A 17184-nucleotide genomic window follows, 5' to 3' on the forward strand; every position below is an offset into this window, starting at 1 on the left:
GCTCTGCAGAAGCAAGAGCCTCACTTCGTAGCAAATGTCAGAGGAGGAACTTAGCCCCCTAGGTCTGCACGTGCGATTTGATATTGTCTTACAGGATTTTAAATTTAACATCATAATAACATTAGCATCCCAGACCCCAAGCGTAAGAGCACTAGTTGGACCCATGAGCACTATAGAAGTAAAAGTAAAACAAGCAACATTCTGGCACCGGAAGGGCAAGCAGTAAGGTCCTGCACCCTCACCCTGAGAGGGGCCTCCAGTAAGGCTCCTTGTCTTCTAGCAGCTAGAACCAGCTCTCAGCTGAAATGCAGTCTTTCCTGGTACTAACGGCCAGAGAGAGGATGTGCCCCTTTCCACAGAGAAGGCTGGGTAATATGGTCAACTCACCCTCAGCACCTTTCCAGGAAGCACAGCGGTTACACGTGAAATGTGTCTTTGCATCTCCTTGCGTGGAGGTGGATGTCCTGTGGAGCAAAGCAAAATGTATAAAAGTGATTTAAAGGTGGGCATCCCTGGTACGAGAGAAAATACTTGATTTTTATTACTTTTTACACTTCAGTCTATCCGTGTTGTATATGTTGTTTTTATTTTTTTAATTAAATAAATGAAGAGATCATCCGAATTAAAATCTGTTTGGTGAAAGGGGGCAGGACAGAGGTGGAGGGAGTCCAGTGGCAAAGAAAATAACCCCTTGGGATGATGTCCGAAGATATAGAATAGTGACCTGTTGAGATAAAGCAGGGCCTGCAAACCAACAGCCAGCAAGCTGGGTGTGTTTGTGTTGTACCGGCAGCATTTTTGGTTTGGTTTTGCTTTGTTTTGAACTCTGATCTTTTTTACCAGTGTTCAAGAAATGTACATAAGTATCCAGACCGCCACTGTTTTTGAAAAATAGGAAGGTGTGGCATGATATGGCTGGCATCTGCAGAGTTACTTGGGCAGTCTGCCCCTGCCAGGTAGCGGCGCCTCCCTCAGACAGAACAGGGCAGGGCCTCTCTCTGGGAGCACCACACCACCTCCTCCACCTGCCCTCTTCACTCTTCTGGCCTCCTGCCTGGCCCTGTAGCACTTGCCTCTCAACCCCCAGTGAGGCCTCGTTGTAGATGACTGAGCACGGCTTCCGAGACTGCTGGCGACCAGGCTCCCAGGGCTTACATTGAAGTCTTCCATCGTGGACCAGGTTCCTATGCGATCCTCGTGTATTTCATTTCCTGTCTTTCCTATTTTCAAGAAGAAAGTGCTTGGAATCGGGGAGGATACAGCTCAAGTGTTAGAGCATATGCTTAGCATGCATGAGGTCCTGAGTTCAATCCCCAGAACCTTCATTAAAAAAAAAAATAGATAAATAAACCTAATTACCACCCCCCAACAAAAGGAAGTGCTTGGGACCATTTTTTCCTTTAAAAAAAAATCCTCCATCATAAACTTGATGCCAGTAAAACATGCCGCTCTCCTTTAGAGCTGCGTTAACTCACTTTGGCTCCTGTTCCCCAGAGAGGAGAAACAGCACTGCACATGGCAGCTCGGTCCGGCCAAGCCGAAGTCGTGCGGTATCTGGTGCAAGACGGAGCTCAGGTAGAAGCTAAAGCTAAGGTATGTGCAGTGTTTATGTGAAAGTGTTTGCTACCAAGAGAAAAAAAAAGATTTTAATAAAACCTTTAGATATGCGCATGTTCTCTTCCAGGAACACTCTTTTAAAGTAATGAACCACCACCCATGACAAAAGTCTCTACCCAAGTGATATTGAAAACATCCCGACCCTGCACATGTGTCTACTCAGTTATTCAACAAAATTAAATAGAACAAGAACTTTGTGCCAGAAGGAACTTTGTGTCCTTGGCACATGGCTAACGCTTAGGAAACAAACCTAGACTTGGTCCAGAGTTCTACATGCTCTCCAGAGAAGGGCTTCTGCACGAAGCTTCTAGAACAAGCTCAGTTTGAATGCATGACTGAGTTCTTTTGTTTGACTTATATGTCAGTTTTCATAGCCACAAAAGGAAAAAGGAAGTTTTAACTTTTCCTCCACAAGTTGTGAAACTATAAACGCTGACACTTGACCAGAGTTGTTCATGGAACAGAGAAGAACGTCAGGGCTGAGTTGAGTGCATCATTGTCCACCTGGCGTTTTGCCCCCAGGACAAACCTGTGTCTCTGTCACTATCCTGATGGGTAGCTGGTCTGGTTGTCAAAATGACAGCTTAGGTCAGGAGTCATAAACAGATACGTAACCACTTCAACTGTTTAATTTTGGCCCTTCAATATACAAATATACATTTGTTTGCCATTTATTTACACATTTGGTACTTTCTGTTTTGGGGTTAAATGGAGAGAAAACTGAGACATTTGTGAAGCAGTTTGAGATACAGCGTATTTTCGTCTCTGCAAGATACACAGTCTATCACAGCTGCTCAGCTCTGCTGTTACAGAGTGGAAATAGCGAGATAGGCAGTACATAATTTAATACATCAGCACATGGACATGACTGTGTGTCAATAAAACTTTATTGGCAAATACAAGTGACAGCTGGATCTGGCCCCTGGATTTTACTGTTCTGACCCCTTCTCTAGAGGATGTTGGTTAATCCGCTAGCTAACTCAGTTAAGTGGAATGGTTAAGAGCGGCTGTACGCTGCCAGTACAGAAACCGCACATTTGTGGGTGTTGTTAGTTACATATGAAGCATTTCATCTAGGAGATGGTTTCACCCACAAGCTGACATTGACCCTAGGATTTATAGTTATTTCATGAAGGGGACTGTGTGTATCATTGTTAGGAGACTGAATTCCACAGCCTGCCTGCCTGGGTTTGAATCCTTGTTCACCATTTACTAACTGTGTAACATTGGGCAAGTTAAATAACCTCTCTGGGCCATGTTTCCTTATCTTGATTCCTCATAGAGAAAATGGAAATAACAAGAGTTGTAATTCATAGGATTGTTGCGATTATTAATGAGTGAATGTAGGTGGAGTACCTAGAACAGAGCCTGGGGTGTGCACATGCTCAGTTAGTGTTCAGTGGTGGGGGTTGAATGAGATTTTTCTTTGCCAACTACCTCTTTCTATTTCTGGTATTCCTCTTCTTCCTTGTGGCATCTTCCCTAACTTGTCACACTTCCTCCTGGTTACACAGGCTCTCTTGCTTTGATCTTGACCCTCATCTTAATGTTCCAAAGCAGTGTCCTGTGTTCTAGTCTCCTCTCTCTACTTGCCCTACATAAAGTATTTACCGGAAATTTCCACGTTCCAGTGGGGGTTTCCCTCCAGAGGCCATCTTTGGGCAAATGAGGAAAGGATGCCCCTCCAACATGGGGAGGAGCTGCTAAGGGAGCGGGACTTATGAGGGCCTCATGTCTTTGGTGAACTGGGACAAGGTGCCCCTCCACTCCAGGCAGATGCAGCCCATGCCAGGAGGACAGCTCGGCAAGCAGGGGGCAGGCTGGCTGTCAGCCCCTCCAGCTCTCTTAGCTGGGAGACTCCTGCAACCACCCTGTGCTGCCCGCCTCTCCCTCTGCTTTGGACTATGAGAGGGTGGGAGTGGGCAGCACCAACAAAACAATTCATTCCATATGTTTTCATGATAACTGGTGCAGGTATAGTATCTCTCCCAGATACTTCAGTTTTACCAGGATACCTTCCCTTCTCTCCCCAAAAAAGGAGTCATTGGAGGTTTAAAACGTTGATAAAGTGTAACAGGTGGGAGTGGGGATAATTTATAGGTAGAATGGCCTTTCACAGTTCTCATGCTAACAGGTTATTCAAGGGTATTTAAGATCTTAGATCTGCCATCTCTACCTTTCTGAGACTTAAAGAAAAAGATAAATAAAGTTCTTTCCTTTTCAGTATTGAATCAAAGAGTGGAGAGTAGCAAGCAGCGAAGTTCCCTGAATTTTTTATGACATCACTGTTGTTTTCTCAGCCTCTCAGCCTTGCATTTCTGCCTTGCCCCCTAGGATGACCAAACCCCACTCCACATTTCTGCCCGACTGGGGAAGGCGGATATAGTCCAACAGCTGTTGCAGCAAGGGGCGTCTCCAAATGCAGCCACGACTTCCGGGTACACCCCGCTCCACCTTTCAGCCCGAGAAGGGCATGAGGATGTGGCCGCATTCCTTTTGGATCATGGAGCATCGTTATCCATAACAACAAAGGTATGCAAGCCAGTCTTGAAATCCTGCTGGTCCCCCAGGACACATCGTCTTTAGTGATACCTGCATGGTAACAGGTATAAAAGCTGCACAGCAGTATCTGTGCTTGGATCCCTGGATTAACACAGCCAGCAAAGCCCTGGGGTGGGGCAGGTGTCAGCATATGGCTTAACATTTCTCGATACATGATCGTCTGACGTGACCTTATTGGTGTCCGGAGTTAGATGTTTCTCCCAAGTTATTGGATAAATCTAAATGATGGTTTAAAAGCATAGCCACAGATATCTCTTGCTGCAGCCAGGTATACAAACCACGTTACCAAAGCTCAGTTGGTTAATGCTTTCATAATACTTCCAAATCAGGAAGTGGATTTTTCTCAGTTTGTTGTTGCTGCTGTCTTTTCTGATTTATGGGATTTTTTTTTTTTAATCTCAACTCTGGTGCCTTAGAGGAATAACCCACTACACAGCTGCTTTTTAAGTGGGAAATGCAGAATTTAGAGCTCATTTTTCTTTGATACTGTGTAAACCTAGAAAGTGTGATAGCAAGATGAAACCTAGAAAGTGTGATAGCATGGCGTGTCTTAGAAAGTTAGAAATTGGTGTTACAGTCCCTTATTTGCATGCAGAGAATCAGCATTAATGTGTAATCAATGTGGAAGATAATTACAATAATTACAAATACTTGGCAATCTAGCTGAATAAATAATGACTACCTCAAAATTCACCCCCTGTGATTCTTTAGACTCTTCAGTAGAGTTGAGATGCAAATTCCTGGATCTCATTTATCTTGTGAAAGAGTAATGAGTGATGGAGTTTTGAGCACCCCATCCTTCCACCAAGCCAGCTGCCCAGTGGCTTTAGTTGGCTGTAGTCTCATGAGGTCAAATACATTGATGGCCCTCCAGTCCCTGACTCATGCTGGGGGCCATCCCTAAAGGTGCATGTTGACTGACTACTTGATACCCAGATCCTTGTAGGAGGTAGAAGCAAGGGAGGGCAGGCACTCAACTGTCAATATCCAGCTCTCACGTATTTACTGGGAGAGAACCACGTGATATTATTCAGTTCATGTGCGGAGGCTAAGGCCTGAGACTCTGGCTTCTACGCCTAAGGACTGGAGCCTATGTAAAGACGTGTGTATACATGCGATAGTAGAGAAAGGAAAGGCAAGGGAAGGGATCCCACCTAGTGATGTGAGAGTGTGGAAGGTCCAGAGTTTTCAAAGCCCTCGAAATGCAAATGTGACCTAGGACCGTCACCTATTCTTCCAACAATGCAAAATCCCAAAATGGCCCCAGATCCAGCTTGCCGACTTCATCCTTGTCAGATGCCTCATTCGTCCCAGGATTAGCATCTTGTTGGGGCTCAGTCAACAGAGAGAGATTAAATATCCTGCTCATCTTTGTTGCTAAGGGGACTCTTTAACTGTTATCTACCTGTCTTGGTCCTTACATACAAACTTAACTGCTCTTTATCATTAGAATAATTCATCAGTTCCAGGAAAGTGATCCCTTCGTGTCATTTCTGCCATTCATTATTTTTATGTTTCTTTTTTCAGAAAGGATTTACTCCCCTTCATGTGGCAGCAAAATATGGGAAGCTTGAAGTAGCCAATCTCCTGCTCCAGAAAAGTGCGTCTCCAGATGCTGCTGGGAAGGTATGAGGTCATCGGCCACCCTGCAACAGGCCACACCCATGACTGCAAAACACACCCTTGCTAATACTCACACACAGCCACCCAAGTTATAACTAATCCGTATCTAAGCCTCACAGGATGAAGACCACTTCGGAAATAGGAGGTGAAAGCAGGGGCCCAAGTGTTGAGGAAACTGGAATGTAAATGACACCCTCTGTTGCAGCCAATCTAATCCCATCTCCTAAGTGAATCTAGGCCTCTGATGTTAAGACGCTTTGACACTGGTTGTTGTTTCTGCACGTGTTTTCAGAGCGGGCTAACTCCACTGCATGTAGCTGCACATTACGATAATCAGAAAGTGGCCCTCCTGCTTCTGGACCAAGGAGCCTCACCTCATGCGGCTGCAAAGGTACCTGTAATTCAACAGCCTTCGGAGACTGATGGAGAGTGTCCATCGGTCTCCATGTGCATATCCACTTTTGCTTCATCCGTAGCACCCCCTGAGTTGAGGCATGGGAATATAAGCTCCTTCGGAAATCTGTGCCTTCAGCTATTTAGTCAACTCATGTGGTAGATGCTCCATAAATAATTACTTGTCAATTGATTTTCCTTGAAAATCCAGGACATCCTGGAGCCTGAGGAATATCCAGGAAAAAAAAAAATTTTGAAGTACTCTTTAGCCAGATTGAAAACATCAGCACAGCCTGAAGGAGTAAGAAAGTTCTCATTTGTCAAAGTCATAAAATATGTGTTACATTTTCCTGGCCATAAAACATTGCTTTCAAGTGGTTTATGTGTGTTTAATAAAATAGGTGGGGTGGTTTTGCTTATGTGGTATTATTATTGCTAAGGAGAACCTTTATTTCAATTGTTAGGTCATTTTTGACCAGTGGACAACAGATTTCTCAGAAAAGAGATGCTTGTAGTAAATGGCTTTCTTATGACTCCAGGATTCTGATTTGAGAGGCAAACCATAAAGAAGAGTTTATCTAGAGACAGATTGAGTCCTCTTGAGTTAGTAAGTCCACTGTTGTCGAGCAGGTGGCTGTGATCAGAGAACACTGGAATGATACAAACCACAGTTGAAATGCTGCCCAATCCTTTTCCTAAATACTGTTGGTTGAAGGAACTTTTAGCATCCCCTGGCTTTTCATTTTTGTTTTACTCTTTCATTTTGGGGCAATTATAGTGTTCTCCTTTAAACTTAGTGTTTGGATCAAATCTCTTACACATACAAGTTAAAGAACTTGGGCTGTTAGAGATTACTTTGGATACCTTCACACATAAAGTTTTCAGATACTTTCTCCATGTAGAGAGCATGTGATCTTTGACAGGTATTTCTCTTCAGAACCTCTTTTCTGTTTCTCAGTCATCTCCTGCTCCATCCTCTTCAGAATTGTACCCAATGAAATCTCCAATTCAAAATCTAGTCCCCAAACTTGCTTTTCATCTAAGTGTGGCTTTTCCCCATCATTTTTAACCCTGACGTTCTTTCTATCATAAAGCCATCTGTTGACTTTTGAAAAAACTTTGTCCAAAAAAAAAAAAAAAGAATGGCAGTATTATTCTCAATAGCCAAAAGGTAGAAACCACCCTAGTGTCCATGGAAGGATGAGCAGATAAACAAAATGTGGTCTATGCATGCAGTGGGATATTATTTAGTCTTAAGGAAGGAAATTCTGATATATGCTACTGTATGAATGAACCTCCAAGATACTATGCTAAGTGAAATAAGCCAGGAACACAAAAGGACAAACACTGCATGATTTCACAAATGTAGAGACAGAAGGTAGAATGCTGGTTGCCAGGGGATGAGAGGAGCAAGGAATGGGGAGTTAGTGTTTAAGGGGTAGTGGTTCAGTTTAGAGATGGATGGTGGTAAGGAATGGAGAACAATGAATGTACTTAATGCCACTAACTGTACACTTAAAAATGGTTACAATGGTAAGCTTTATATAATGTATATTTTACCACAGTTTTTAAAAAGAGAAAAATGTATGATAAAATTTAATAGTTGCCCATTTCATTCATTTATTTTCATATCCTTTTGAGCCTGGGCCACTTTTCTTATATTATAAATAACCTAAGGTTCATGGTAGGCAACCAGTAAGTAATTAATAAGTGAACTATTCATTCCTCTTGTGAGAATAATAATTTTGTTACAACTAGTGCTAAGCAATTTAGAATTGGCAGAAATCATGAGTAAGTGTGAAGTAGGATGAGTCCAATCAACCTTTCCTTCCGCAAATAACTCTTACACAGGTCAACAGTTGATATATTTGCAGTTGATTTCCAGCTTTGTATTTGTCTAACAAGACCTCGTGGTTCCCTGTCTGCAAAACATCTTTGACAAAGAGTTGAAAAGCAGTTCTTTTTTTTTTTTTTTTTCATGGGAGGAAAAGAGATGAGGTTTTTATTTACTCTGATGGAAGTACTGGGGATTGAACCCAGGACCTTGTGCATGCTAGGCAGGCACTCTACCACTGAGCTACACCCTCCCCTCAGAAGAACAGTTGTTTAACTAGTTCCTTCTAGCAGCCCTTTAGCTTTAGGCATGTCTTTTACAGTCAGTTGAACACAGGCTTTTCTAGTAGGATAGTAATTCTCATTCCCATAGCACGGTCGCCTCTGTAATGACATCCCGGCCACGTGTCCATCCGTCCCTGCTTTCTGAGGCAGTGATCCTTGTCAGGGGCCTTTTCTAGACTTTGATCCTGAGCAAAGCCAGTTCTCTCAGTTAGGACTTGGCTCATCTGCTGGGAAAAAGACCTCGCAAGGTGGCTTAAACTGATGAGGCTCTGTTTTGTTTGTTTGTTTTAACATTTTTTATTGATTTATAATCATTTTACAATGTTGTGTCAAATTCCAGTGTAGAGCACAATTTTTCAGTTATACATGAACATATATATATTCATTGTCATATTTTTTTCTCTGTGAGCTACCATAAGATCTTGTGTATATTTCCCTGTGCTATACAGTATAATCTTGTTTATCTATTCTACAATTTTGAAATCCCAGTCTATCCCTTCCCACCCTCCCCCTCCTTGGCAACCACAAGTTTGTGTTCTATGTCTATGAGTCTATTTCTGTTTTGTATTTATGCTTTGTTTGTTTTTAGATTCCATATATGAGTGATCTCATATGGTATTTTTCTTTATCTATCTGGCTTACTTCACTTAGAATGACATTCTCTAGGAGCATCCATGTTGCTGCAAATGGCGTTATGTTGTCGGTTTTTATGGCTGAGTAGTATTCCATTGTATAAATATACCACATCTTCTTTATCCAGTCACCTGTTGATGGACATTTAGGCTGTTTCCATGTCTTGGCTATTGTAAATAGTGCTGCTATGAACATTGGGGTGCAGGTGTCATTTTGAAGTAGGGTTCCTTCTGGATATATGCCCAGGAGTGGGATTCCTGGGTCATATGGTAAGTCTGTTCCTAGTCTTTTGAGGAATCTCCACACTGTTTTCCATAGTGGCTGCATCAAACTGCATTCCCACCAGCAGTGTAGGAGGGTTCCCCTTTCTCCACAGCCGATGAGGCTCTATTCTTCTCACGTGGTAAACAGTCTGGAGGCAGGCAGTTGATGCTGGTTCAGTGTTTCCAGAGTGTTGAAGAAAGTACCCTGTGATTTTTATTGTTATTGTTTTTGTTCTTTGCTTCAGATATTGTTGCTCCGGCTGCCAGGTCCTCTTTTCAAGCAGTAAAGCTCCCAGAAGCCCCACCCAGCCATCTCTCCTTAACATCTCATTGGCTGCCTCTTTCTGCAAGGGCTGCTGGGAGATGTAGTTTTCAATAGGGCACAAGGCCAAAGGTTCTTTTATTAAGGAAGGAGGGAGAATGGATGTAGGGCAGGCAGGTAGCCTCCTTTCCTCCAGGGAAGCTACAGCATTTCTGAATCCTGGCCGTGGTGAGAAATGAGGGACCAAGATTCAGTAGAGCTAATCATGCATATGGATATGACAGTGGTGACTTCACTCTTAACGCTCCTTCAGTTCACATCCTTGGTTCTTAGAGTACGTGATGCTTTCTTCTTGCCCTTTTTTCTCTTTTGTAGAATTGCCAACATATCTTTTTACTCCTACATGTCCTAGAAACAAGATGTTACTTTAGGTAATGGGGGAGGAAGAGGGGTGCTGAAGAACTATGTGGGCTTCTGTAATCCATTTTAGCCAGAACTACTTCCTGAGGCAGGACACCATGCTGGAACGGGGACTGGCTTGAGTTCAGGCATACCCTGGGCACTAACCGTGGAAGGTGTAGTGAGCTTTAACGTATTACTTTTCAGATTTCTCTTTCATAAAATGTGCACTATATCTATTGATACGGTCAGTAGAGATTGTGGATGTTTTTGGAAGAAATATAAAATATAGTGTAAATATATTACTTTTGGTAATTTAAAATTATATTTTCTCTTATTTTTTAATCTTGAAATACAGAAGCACACATGGCATGCACTACATGAAGAGGAAAAAAGTGTTGATTAAGATAATTTTCCAGTTGAATCACTGTTTTATTTCTCTTCTGATAAATGTACCTGTCTCCTTTAGTATGGCAAGAAAGAATCCTTTAACTTTTTAGAAATTAGAAAGAACTTAGAAAATTTAGAATATTTTATGATAGGCCTCAAGATAGACTATTTGTTGATTATTTGAAACATTCCTTAAGTCTTTCTGAGATTACTTTCCATTCTGAAATAATACCCTGATTTGTTTTTCGCTTGCTTTATACGTTCCTTTGTATCTCAGGTAGGGAGCTCAGGGTAAACCGCTCAGGAAGAATGAGTAACTTGTCTGAAGTTGGCATGCATCACCGAGATGCCAGAGCTTCTCTTTTTTAACAACCTATGATTCTTTTGGTGGAATTAAAAGTGTTCAGTGATACTCTCCCATCTCAGAGGATACTGACTTGCCGTTAGGGGTGGAAAAGGTACTGACTTGAGGATTGTGTCAGTAGTAAAAGCAGTAAGGAGAGAAGATGCCTGGTAAGAGGCTCCACTCTGACTTTTTCTTGCCTTCACCGCTCTCACTGGGGAGTGTTCGAGTACTGACTAATCATCTCTCTTATCTGAGCGCTGTCTTGTGAATTTTCCCTTTTATTCGAGGGTGGGGTTGGTAGTAAAACAGCTCATCCTCTCCTGTCACTCACTGTAGAGCTGGGCTCAGTCCAAAGCTCTGCATTTGGCTCTGAAGGCGGTCTCTTCAGGGTGTGTCTGAGCAGAAGGCCAAATGCTTACCAGGTCAGCTGGGGTTTCCAGATGGCGATAGGTCAAAACTAAAAATAGGGATATAAAAGCTTCTACCCTGGCCCATCCCATCTGGCAGAGGCTGGTTTCAGAAAAGTCTGGAAGTGTCATTTCCACTTTTCATCCCTTGGTCTCCAATAGCCTGAGTCTTCTACAATCAATTATAGGAAGAGTGTTTGTCAAGGGAGAAATGCAGTTACACTGGAACATACCAGTGACTTAAATATGAGGGTTAATTACAGTAACCTGGCTAACTAGTGGTCCCACTGCCCTCTGAGTTGTTTCTGACCCATCCATATGGCTTAGAAAGACTGTGACTGATCTATTGACTAGATTTAGATCACATTCCCAAATATAAATCCTATTTATAATTTACAAATTCTAGTTATCTATTTTCTTTCTCTAAATCTTCTTGTCTATACCAAAAAAAAAACCATTCTCATTTTTCACTGGCATACTTTCTATCATTAGACTCATGCCCATGTCAAACGGTAATCTTGCATTTCTCTGAAATGACTGTGAGCCAGGACAAGGTTCTTGGAGGCAGGGGACCTTACTTTCTTAGCAACAGAGGACTCTGAGGGTACCTGAAGCAACTAATTAACAATTTGTCAAAGGAATTCTGGTTACCTCCTCCTCTGAGCATCAGAGTCAACCAAGAGAAGGATCCCAGGACGTTCTGAAAGCTCTAGGAAGCTTGACTCAAATTCTAAGGATTTGCCCGTCGCTGGAAAGCACTAGAAATACAAAGACAAACATGGCACAATGCTTGCCCTCAACAAATTTGCATCTTAGGAGGAGGAGGAGACAGGTGTGTGAGGCAGAGTGCCACGAGTCATCTTTGGGATTTCGATTGGAGTCAGTCAAGTGCGGGGGAGGTGCAGGAGGGGTGTGACCCTTGAGCTGAATGTTCGGGTGAAAGATGCTGGCCACAGGGGCATGGTCATGAGGAACAGTTTCGGTAGAGTGAGGCAAGACAGAAACACGAGCAGTATGTTGTTTTGGAGACCAGTCTGGCTGAAGCATGACATGGAAACTGGAGTTTTGTAAAAGAGCCGATCAGAGGGGCAGATGGGAGTAGATTACACTATTTTGACTACCAAGAAAATGAAAATGTTCAACTTGTAAGCAGTAGGCCATTATAGGGATTTTACAGGTAGAATAATAGCTCTGAACTGCACACTGGTACCATTTGTTTGTGTCCTAGTTGAGTTTCCTCTCATTTCTGATTTAAATAGGACTGGTAATCATTGAGCACCTACTAACATAACCCCCAGGAGAAGATGCTCTATCTTCCTTTTGTCAAACCAGTAGCACTCTGACCCTGTGGCATTAAACTGTCTATGGGCACGTTTTCCGTATTTAGGAATGAGGTAGACAGGAGGGTGCTGCATTAATAGCACTTCTTGATTTATCAGTGTTGCTTACTTGATCATGATTTTTTAAACCATCCAAGAAAATCACTAGAAAGGGAAGCATACTATTTGAAAATGCACTGCACACATTGTTATTTTGTTACTAGGGGTGTGATCAAGTGATTTGTGTTGACAGAACGGTTATACACCACTGCACATTGCTGCCAAAAAGAACCAGATGGACATAGCGACAACTCTGCTGGAATATGGTGCTGATGCAAATGCAGTTACCCGGCAAGGAATTGCTTCCGTCCATCTCGCAGCTCAGGAAGGACACGTGGACATGGTGTCGCTGCTCCTCAGCAGAAATGCTAACGTGAACTTGAGTAATAAGGTAACCTTTTTTACCCTCTGCAAAGCACACAGCACAGCAAAACCTCACCTTCAGAAAGGCCACAAAGAAGTCATGAAAAATTCAGGTCAAATAGAATGTGTAAAGTGTAATATTGCACAAAGATATTTACCAAAATGTTTATCATAGCAAAAAAAAATTGAAAAAAAATCTGTTTAAATAGTAAGAGAACAGTAAGTCAATAATTGCAAAGTCATACAGTTAAGCAACATATAGCCATTAAAAGGAGGTCCATAAGGTTTTTTCTAATAACCTGTACTTTTGTTGTAATGTCAAGTCAAAGAGCAACATTGTTACTCATTGTATGTCTCTCATTGTTACCTCATCAGAATGTAGCAAATAAGAAGTTGTAAGTTATAGCCTGTTGATCCTATTCCATAAACATTTTGGGGGTACCTATTCCTTGCCTGTCCCGGTTTTAAGTCCTAGGTTACAAAAAGAAATTGGAAACAGGTCTGCCTTCAGAGGGTTCATTTTAATAACAAAGTTTTCGAGGAGCTATTTTATTCAATAGATAAGTTTAGTCTTTGTGTATAAATTGGCAGTTCCAAGGAACTTCTTAAGTCTCCGTCTCCAAAAGTCTTCAAACTCCTCTGCCCTCATATTTGACATCCCCATTATGAGTGAAGAGTTCTGTGAAGCAAAGTGCAAGTCCAGCCCCCAGTTAACCAGAGACATGTTATGAAGTCCCTGCCTCTCACTGTCTCTATCAGAGAATTCGGGTTTGCCGACCTGCTCATTAATACCTAGGTCTGAGATCTGCCTGAAATGCTGGAGTTGGGTCGGGGAGAGTAGCTCAGTGGTAGAGCACGTGCTTAGCGTGCACGAAGTCCTGGGTTCAATCCCCAGTACCTCCCTTTAAAAAAAAAAAAAAAAAAAGCCAGACAGATGCTCCCAAGTCTTCAGATAAAAGAGAAACCTGCAAGAGGGCCCCCAGTTCCTGGTAATCCAAACTCCTTGGCATTCAGCTTCTTCTCTACCAGTTGGTGGTGGCACAGCTGTGGCATCTCTCAGCCAGAGCTCAGATATTGGAGTAGAGTTTCAAGATTGCATAATTTTATGGCAACAAATAATAAGTAGTTTAAATATTTTAATATATGTGGCCTGAGTTTTATAGTCACAGAGGCTTTGAATCTCCTGGGTATAGATCCTAAATGTGACTCCTACTTAACATGTAACTTGGACAAGTTCTGTGACTACTCTGAGCCTCAGTTTTGTCCTCTAATAAATGAAGTCTGTAATATTTACTTCTCAGAAATGTCGTAATGATGAATTGAGATAACATTCAGCACCTGCTTCTGAGTAAAAAAAAAAAATAGTTGTCTTAATTTTGGACTCTTCAGTTTGGGAGAAAGATTACTCTGCACTAATCTGAATTTCTAAGGTGGTACTTTAACAAATTCTGTAAACCAAAAGACATGTGAGAGAACAGGGAAACCTTTTTTAGTTTTAGTATCTTGAAAATGTGTTGTGATCATTGCAGAGCAAACACGATTTTCATTGTTTCCTGGTGTACTGATTACTTTTCTCATTATCTTTCTTTTTAAACATTTCTTTCAGGATGTCTGTCTCAGCATTAATGGGAATCATGAAGCAATTTCAAGTAGTCACTATAATCAGATTTTTTTGAGCTGTTAAATGTCTAAGGTTCATATATTATATACAGACCAGCCTTATAATAATTTGCTTACAAAATTCAACTTGTCTGGCTTCCAGTTGAAACACATTCTAACATCAGTTAGTGTGTGTTTTCTTATGAGCCCAGAATATTGTATCTCATTAATTCTCCCAGACACAAAATACACCTAAACAATTGATTAACAGGTGAATATTTTCAGTAGGTTTGATACCAAAGTACAGTGTAACTAATTTTTTTTCTTTAAATTTTTTTCTTTAAATTCCTCAGTCAACTGGTGGCATCTGGCCTTGACTTCACCTGAAAATCATTAAAAAAAAATTTTAGGCTGAGAATACTTAAGAAAGAATTCCTCAGTGTTTACTTTGGTAGACTGGATATTAGCAAGGGAATTCTGAGGCCCCAAAGACTTAGTAAACCAAAGAAACCTGGAAATATCCAGCCACCTTCCTGAATATACTCTGCACAAGCAGATAATCCCACCCAGGAAATTTTGAAAAGCAAATCCGCCGGCTCCCCATTAGCACGTTGTACTTAGAAGGTTTCACAGCACCTAGAGGCAGTCTCGTATGAAGGCATTTGTAAGTCTTTGCTTCCTTCCTCCACTGTCATTTTCTGTAGAAAGTATTAAATAAGCCTTGATGTGAAACCAGGAATTGGAAGAACTGTATTATTCAATAAGGAACCCCGACAGTTTTCCTGTCCATTTTTCCTGAGCTGTCAGAGGTTTAAATATCAGTCACTGTCCCTCCACAACCCCACCCATCCCACCTCCCCATTTCATGTTAGACTTTATTTCCTTGCTGAAAAAAATGAATAATAAAAGAAAGATTTAGCTTTCGTGAAAAGTTGTATGGAACTAAACACTTTCTTGTTACCACTTATTTTTTTCCTTATTATTCCCCAACACTTCCCAGATTTTTAAGGAAAAAACAGACCCTGAGCCCAAGTTACTGCTTAGTGCTAGTGTTTGGCTCAGTCTTGCTTTTGTCATTCCTACTTTCCCGCATGAATTTTACAGACCGCGAGCAGCTCTAATTCTTTATGCAGCTAATAGAATATTAAACAGAGCCGTTGCTGTTCTGAGTTGGTAGTATTCTCTCTGTTCCAAATAAATGCCATTTTTAAAATGAGCCATGGTCGAAACCCTCTAAAAGATTAACAGATAACTTCTGAACTCAAACAGTGCTCTTTTAACCATCTCATTATTTTTTTAATCTTTTTCATCAAAATCATGGATATAAAATCATTTTTCCTTTATGTCACGTGTCCTGTTTTACCTAAAGATGTTGGTTTTTCCTTCTGGCTTAATCAGTTAGTAGATGGACACAATGGTAGATACTAGACTCTGATTACACAAAGATGAAAGGTACAGGATTTGTCTCAACTAGCTTATGGTGGAAAGACAAGAAAATACAGTTTAAATACAGGACTATGATGCTCTCAGTAGAAGTGAGCACATGGGATGTATGCACATAAGTGTAACAGGGAAGCCCTTTGGGAGACCCAGGGAGCAAGGGGAGCCCAGGAAATCTAGAAGTGACCCCGTGCCAAAGGGACAGCGGGTCACCCCTGGGAGTAGCCTGAACGTAGCAGGGGGCACATGAGAAAGTTGGGCACAAGTTGGTCACAGGCCAAAATCCATTTCCCAAGCAATGCTGAGAACCCCTCAGTCAAGTTCTTCAGAAGTTTTGAAGTCAGACTTAGACTAGGTGCTCATGACACTTCTACGAAATGTGGCCGCTGGAAATATTTGTCTCCTCTAAAGTAGAACATGGAACATTGTTCTGTGATGATGTCAGTGTCTGGGTGGTGCCAGTTTTGGCCCGGGCTTACTTTTCTTGGAGTTTAAGTGAATGCTCCCATCTTCCTTTTCACATTTCCTCTCTATTCAGTTTGGGTGAGCTTCTTCCAAAGTTCTGTAAACACCGATTAAAAGTCAGGAGTGAATGGCTCTCCCTGAGTCCTGTAATTTGTTTGATAGAATAGTCACCCCTAAATAAATACTGTTTGCACCCAGAGGGCTCCGTGCCCCTCCTGAGGCTGTTGGCAGTTCATCCTTTCCTCTGACAGATGGGGCGGGCTGATGGTCTTGTGGCACAGATGTCAGAGGAGGAGGAGGAGGAAGGCCTCCAAGATAGTAACTTCTGTGCTCATAATGGATAAAAGAAAAGAATCTGGAAGCATTTCCACCAGCTGACTTTCTCTTAAATATTATTTCTGAAAAACTGCTTTACAACTGCAGAGGATTTTTAAGGTAGAGCACAGTCTTAGTGATTTTTTTTCTTGGCCATTAGAACAACCACAGAGCTCATCCGTGTTGTGGTAGAGTCCATTTCAAATATCCAGTCTCACTAGATGACCTGGAAATTCTCATATGACATTTCATGGGTCATCTTTCTTACCCAGAGACAACATCCAGAAAACGTTTGTCAGTCTTGGGTATTAATATTTAATGGAGAAAATATTTTCATCATATGTCAACCTTCAGTGTATAAACAACTTTATTTTAATTATTTTTGCTAAAGCTAGTGCCATTGGTAATGTGTTAAAACTCTTGCATAATTTCATAAAAAGAAAGTCTCTATTAAAAAAGTGAACACTAAAGTACATAAGGGGCAAGTGATATTATGTCTGGGATTTGCTTTAAAATATTTCCACAAATTAAAAAACAAACAGAGATTAGGGCAGGATGAAGCTAATGTAGCAAAACCTTGATAGTCACTGCATCTGTGATCAGTACATAA

General features: G+C 41.6%; 1 protein-coding gene across 12 annotated transcripts in view; it reads left to right on the plus strand.

The window, feature by feature from the left end:
- Positions 1–17184, plus strand: part of ANK3 (ankyrin 3) — a 591977-nt gene that overhangs the window by 446725 nt on the left and 128068 nt on the right. For 11 of the 12 annotated variants that reach the window (XM_072971465.1, XM_072971466.1, XM_072971472.1 and 8 more), the window contains 5 exons: positions 1495–1593; positions 3952–4149; positions 5707–5805; positions 6095–6193; positions 12586–12783. In XM_072971465.1, coding sequence (XP_072827566.1) covers positions 1495–1593; positions 3952–4149; positions 5707–5805; positions 6095–6193; positions 12586–12783 — 693 coding nt within the window. Of the gene's footprint in view, positions 1–1494; positions 1594–3951; positions 4150–5706; positions 5806–6094; positions 6194–7680; positions 7729–12585; positions 12784–17184 lie in introns of those variants that run through there. The other variant, XM_072971475.1, reaches the window with a different exon arrangement.

The sequence above is a fragment of the Vicugna pacos genome, chromosome 11 (assembly GCF_048564905.1).
Source record: "Vicugna pacos chromosome 11, VicPac4, whole genome shotgun sequence".
NCBI classification, from domain to species: Eukaryota; Metazoa; Chordata; class Mammalia; order Artiodactyla; family Camelidae; genus Vicugna; species Vicugna pacos.